At 46.4% G+C, this 6,000-nt stretch overlaps 1 protein-coding gene across 2 annotated transcripts in view; it reads left to right on the top strand.

Annotated features, from left to right (window-relative positions):
• The first annotated feature begins 5,052 nt into the window (after positions 1-5,052).
• The window catches only part of Cttnbp2 (cortactin binding protein 2), a 150,775-nt gene continuing 149,827 nt past the window's right edge, over positions 5,053-6,000 (top strand). For both annotated transcript variants that reach the window (XM_087901736.1, XM_087901735.1), the window contains exon 1: positions 5,053-5,227. In XM_087901736.1, the coding sequence (XP_087757862.1) occupies positions 5,147-5,227 (81 nt within the window). In that variant the 5' untranslated portion in view covers positions 5,053-5,146. The remainder of the gene's footprint in view (positions 5,228-6,000) is intronic.

Genomic DNA, 6,000 nt, shown 5'->3' with positions numbered 1-6,000 from the left:
AATTCAGTAGAATGGACCAACTCTACCTGTGTTTTCTGCATTGGTCCTGGTGCCTTTTAGAGGGACTAGATCAGGGGATGGCATTCCTTCATATCTATATTGTTTGTTATAGGACGTTGTTAGTTCATTTCCCAGCTGCCCAGACTTCAAAATAACCATACAGAAACTATATTAATAAAATCACTGCTTGACCAATCACTATAGCACATTCCTAGCAAGCTCTAACATATTAAATTAACCCATTTCTATTATTTTATATTTTACCATGAGGTTCATGGCCTACAGACAAGGTTCCACCTGGCAGCTCACGTCTTACCCCTTTGGCAACTACATAGAGTCTCCTAACTCTGCCTTCTTCTCCCAGCATTCAGTTTAGTTTTCCCCGCCTAGCTCTGTTCTGCCCTGCTATAGGTCCAACCAGATTCTTTATTCATTAACCAATAAAAGCAACATAGAGACAGAAGGACTTCCCACACCACTATACCTCAGTAAAATCTAGTTTCTGAACTGAGTATGAAGCTTACACCTGTAGTCCAAGCCCTTGGGAGGCTGTGGGTGGAGGATCAGAAGTTCAAAACCAGCCTGAATTGGAGGACAGTTTGAAAAACACAGTCAGGCCTCTTCTCAAAAGAAAAACAAACAATCAAACAACTGCTCCCACAAACCCTAGTATTTGTGTCAATTGAATGATCCCCAAATATAAATCCTGGTTTAAGATGGCATGATGACTGATCTTTGTTGTCAACAAACTACACCTGGATCAGTTAAAACCTAGCAGCAGGACATGCCTATAAGGGACCTTCCTTCCTTCCTTCCTCCCTTCCTCCCTCCCTCCCTCCCTCCCTTCCTCCCTCTCTCCCTCTCTCCCTCCTTCCTCCCTCTTCCCTCCCTCCCTCCTTCCCTCTCTCCCTCCTTCCTCCCTTCTTCCCTCCCTCCCTCCTTCCTCTCTTCTTCCCTCCCTCCCCCCCCCCTCTCTCTTTCTTTCTTTTATTTTTGTTTGTTTGTTTTTTGCTTGTTTTTTTGAGACAGGGTCCTTAGTGTATTAGCCTTGGCTGTTCTGGAACTTGTTTTGTAGACCAGACTTGCCTCAAACTCACAGAGATCTTCCTGCTTTTGTCTCCTGAGTGCTGAGTTTAAAGATGTGCTCCACCACATCTGGTGGTGGGGAGCTTTCTTGATTCAATCATTTGAGATAGGAAGACCCACCCTACACCTGGACCACATATTCTGGTTGTAGCCCACACAAAAGGACGTGGAAAAGGGAAGCTTTTGCTTTCTGTTTGCTTGACTTTACTCTTTCTAGTGAGTTCATCTGTTGCTAAAATCCTGTTCCTTTGCTGATATAAGAACCAACTTCTTAGGAATTCTAATGAAGATTGAAGACTGATGACTGGAAGTTCTCTGGGAATCCTTCGGAATCTCAAGAGCAATCAGGTTGGGATTGCTGAGATCTCCAGTTTTACACACTGAACAACTACCATATCCTTTGCCTTACAGTCAGAAGACAGTCATTGGTGGACTACCTGGACCATAGCCTATAGAAAGCTACGCTAATAAAACCTTTTTGTGTGCCTGTGTGCATGTGTCTACGTTATTCCGTCTGTTAGTTCTGTTCCTTTAGAGAACCCTAATATAAATAGTATTAAAAGGGCTAGGGGTGGTTACAATTTTCATTTAGCTTTCACTTGCTTCCTACACAGCAGATTTCATTCCCTAATTACATTTTGCTTTAGCTTAGGTAACATCAGCTTGCATTTCCTTGGCACACACCAACTACAGTTGGTAAGGTCAGATCTAAATCCATATGTGGTTGACAAGAATGGCTAACTAGATTCAAATTAAATTTACTGAACAAAATCTACAAAAGGCCTCTAGCACATGCAGATAATGACAAGTTATCTATGACGAAATGTACTTAGGTCATATCAAAACCCATTTCCAGCAATGCCTTGACTTCAAAACCATGTGTTAGATAGGGTGCTGGGGAGCTAGTCCTCATTCTTTCAGAGTTCCCGAAGTTAAGATTTGGGGCTCCCTATGTTGGTCGCTTCATGAAGACAGGAATAAACATGGGAGGGTCCTCTTAAATTGTCTAACTATAGTCTTTGGAGCATAGTCAGAAATGATTTGTTACTCGGTAATTTTGTCGTTTGGCAAAGCTAAGACATGCTAACATATGGTTTCCTCTCTGAGATTATCATAAATGTTGTCATTTGACTGAAGTAAAGGATTTTCTTCCATGGGGCTGGTTTTAGAATATTAGTATGTTCCTTTGTCTTTTCACATGAAAGGAAACCTTCCCTTGCATCATGATGTATAACTCTCTGAGCTCTTGGCTTTGTGGGTTGGAGGATGTGGCTGGTGAGACCAAGAACAGGGTTTAATCAGAAAAATCACTTGGTTTCCCAACCGCTGTCTCCATTCCTAGCCTCAACAACTTGTTTCTCTGGTCTTAAAAAGAATCCTTTAAAGCGTATCCTATAACCCAACACAAACACCTCTGTTCCACAGCTTGGTAAACAAGGAGCCTCGGATTCTGTTCTCAGGAAGATATCACCATTATGCACAAAGGAAAAAATTAATGTGAATTATTTTCCTACTTGCAATATATTCAGTGTCTTTCCTCCCATCTAATGTGGAAGAGAACCTGTGGGTTAAGAACCTGGTTCATTTCTAGTATAGGAGTTTCCTCTTCCTGTTATCCTTAAACTTTCTACTTCTCCCCTGCCTTCTGGAAGTTTTTATTCTGGCTTGAGATGTCTTCCATGGTTATTATTATTTAGCTGCTTAAGGAACTGTTAAAAGGCTTATGTTCAGGAGCCATCAAATTACTGTCTTTTTAGATCTATTTGCTCTAACTGCAATAGAGACAGTCTTTGTGCAGAGTTAATCTACAATAGCAATGAAAGCTAATTCTCAGGAGAGAATTTAAAGCAAGTGTTCTCCAGTGGAGAGGCAGCTGCAGGCCAGGTCACTGGTGTGACAGTTAACTCTTCCGGAGGCACCCCTAGGATGCTCAGCTAGGCCGCAGGGTGGGAGTTAACTCTTCCTCTTCTGCAGGCATCCCTTGGATGCTCAGCCATGTCCCAGCAATGACTGTTTTAAAGTAGAAGTAAAAGGCGTGGATCCTCCTTCCCATGTCTTGGATTTTGACAGCCAAAGCATGTGCTGTACTATGGTTTTCATGCTTGTGCATTTTTAATTTACATACATACACATACGCAAGAGGGCAAAAAAAAAATCAAGAATTGACGCCCTTTCTGACAAGAATCTGTTTGAGTTTTATATATAAAGAAAACAAACTGTTTTTTTTCCAATGGTGCAGTTAACTTTTTGATGTTATTATAAAATACCTTCAAATAAACAAAACATTTAAAAATGTAGCCGCATGTCTAAGTGCGCAAGACCTGTTTCCCAGAAATAAGGAAGAGACCCTTTCTCTTAACTCCTACGTGAAATATATCACTTTATCCTCCCGCCTCTCCCTAGATGTGTGCCAGCTAATTTTTCAAGTAATAACTCAACATCAGGATTAAGAAAATTGATGACCCAGTGATGTACAAACATGAGTTTTGAAAAGAATAAGGAATATTTTTGCTTCAAATTGTAAATATTTACCATCAACTCAAAATCTTTTACCATCAAATGCTTTTCTTTCTTCTTATAAGAAATCTATATAGTCTCCTATTGGGCAATTTCGGGAGAATATTTGATTAGATAGAAGAAAGTGGCCTAATGTACAAGCCAGAGGATCGACATTAGCCATCAGAGCGAAGCCACAGAGAATGAGCAAAGGATAAAGCCCAGGTAACCTGCAAGTGGTTCCTAAACTCTGTCCCCAGATCTCAGCGTTCCAGGTGAAAGTTTCTTTAACCTCTCTTTTGAGGGTTAACGGTCTAGATTTTGTTGTCCAGTTCCTTTCAGTGTTTTTCTAGAAAAGGTTTTCTCTGATGCATGTCATATTCGGGATGCAATCTGGAAAGCCAAGCAGCTAAGGTGTCAGAACTTCTCATTAGGAACAGGCTGTTTGTTTAAAGGCTTTGATCTGTCTCCTGGGACTGAACTTTCCAGTCATTTATCTTCCAGAATTCCAAGTGTGGGATTGGGTTGTCGGTTGACTTGACGTCACGAAGACACAGTTTGAACGCCTCCATTTGATTTTGTGCTTTCAAAACATCTTTAGGGACCTGGAGTTTTGGGGGTGTCTGTACCATATGGTCTCAATAAGGTGATAGATTTTCAGATTCTGGGAGTTGGCAGGAAAGGGAAAGTGCTGAATTAGAGGCAGGCTGGGGAAGTTTAGTGCCTTGGCCTAACTCATTCATGCAAACTCTGCCGGCATGCTTTCCCATAGGATCATTTTGGCAAAGGGTTGGGTGCCTATCCTTGTGTATTCACACGCACAGAAGTTGCTGTTCTCTCGAAAGTATTGAGACATCATTGCATACTGGACGGTTTTCAGAATAGACCTCAGGCTTGGGGTCGGGGGTCTCCACTTTTCTCGAAAAGAGAACTGAACAGAAAGGTTCCAGCTGAGGGGTGCTAAACACAGCAGGGCAGACTTTTAACGGAAGGTCGATGGCTTTAAAGAGGACTAAGCAGCGAAGATGCACTAAAATAAAGCCTGGTGTTTATAAACCAAGAGGACAGGCATGTCCGGGAGAGGACGGTTGGGAAATTCTAAGAAAGCTACTTCGTTGGAGCTAATCGAACTGAGGAATGGTACTTTGATCTTAGGTCTGAGATTTAACCTTCAGGAGCCTAGCATCCAGTTCGGTTTGTGTCCTGCTGCCTAAGCAAAGAGTTTGCCAGCCCATTGCCTCCAGAGAGGAAGCTTATTTTCTTTTGTATTTCGGGGTATCTGTCTCCCCAAGAGCAGCGAAAAGCCACGCGGCTGGCTGACTTGCTGGTTCTCAGGCCCGTGGGAGCAGCAGCTGCGGGCGAGCGGGTGGGCGGGGCGCCGGCGTCTCCAGCGCGCAGAGGGTTAAGCGTCAGGGGCGGCGCGGGGAGGCGGGAGGGGGCGGCCGGGCTCCCGGGCTGAGAGCGCCGCGGCCGCAGCCAGCAGCGGGTTAAGCGCCGCCCGCGCCGAGAGAGCTGAGCCCGGCCGCCGCTCCGAGCTCGCATTCGGATCCGCTAGAGCAGGAAGATGGCGACGGACGGCGCGAGCTGCGAGCCCGACTTATCCCGCGCCCTGGACGACCCGGCGGGGGCCACGGCGGAGACCGAGGTAACCGAGTTCCCTGGGCTCCCGGAACGGTGTAGATGCGGGCTGGGGGTGGTGCCCCGATCCCCGCTGGACACTCCCCGGGGGATGCCCCGTCCTTCCCTGGAGTGCCCCCTTACTTCCTCGGGGTTCCATTTCCTTCCCTGAGGCATTCCTTCCCAGGGTTTCCCCTTCCTTCTCCAGGGTACCCCTTCCTGGTGTGCCTCTACCATGGATACCCCTTCCTTCCCCGGGGTGTGCCCTTCGGATCCACCTTCCCTGGGGTGCTCGCTTCCCTGGCGGGTTTGAGTAGGGCGACAACTACCCCTCCCAAGGTGCTAGGGGCCCGTCGGTCCTTCTGGAGCTTTTTGCATGCGTCCTTGGTGACCCCTTTGCCCACTCGTGGGGTGCTCTGGGAGGATCTCAGCCCCCATTGTTCAGCTCTGCCAGGCGCGGAGGAAATGCTAGTCTCAGTCTCGGGGTGCCTGTCACCTCTTGGGACACCTGGGGAAGCAGTGAGGAGAAGGTAAACCATCGCTAGGCAAATGTGGAGATGCTCTTTGGGGGGGGGGGGGTCATGTGTCTTGGGGCTGCCAGTGGGAGAGGCACGGTGCCCAGCTGTGGGCGCTGCTGCAACTGAGCGCCCGCACTTTGGGTCCTAGCTGCCTGCTGCTTGGTCGTCGGTAGGGACGTTCTTCCCTAGGCGAAGCTGGATCGAGCTAGGATTTCTGAATCTGGTGTCAACACGTTGCTCCCCTTCCTTAACGTGCTGATTTGCTTAGGCATATACCTGCTCC

This window comes from Myodes glareolus, chromosome 25 (genome assembly GCF_982192425.1).
Source record: "Myodes glareolus chromosome 25, mMyoGla1.1, whole genome shotgun sequence".
NCBI classification, from domain to species: Eukaryota; Metazoa; Chordata; class Mammalia; order Rodentia; family Cricetidae; genus Myodes; species Myodes glareolus.
Note: the sequence above shows the minus strand (reverse complement) of the source record. Positions and strands in the feature narration are given on the sequence as shown.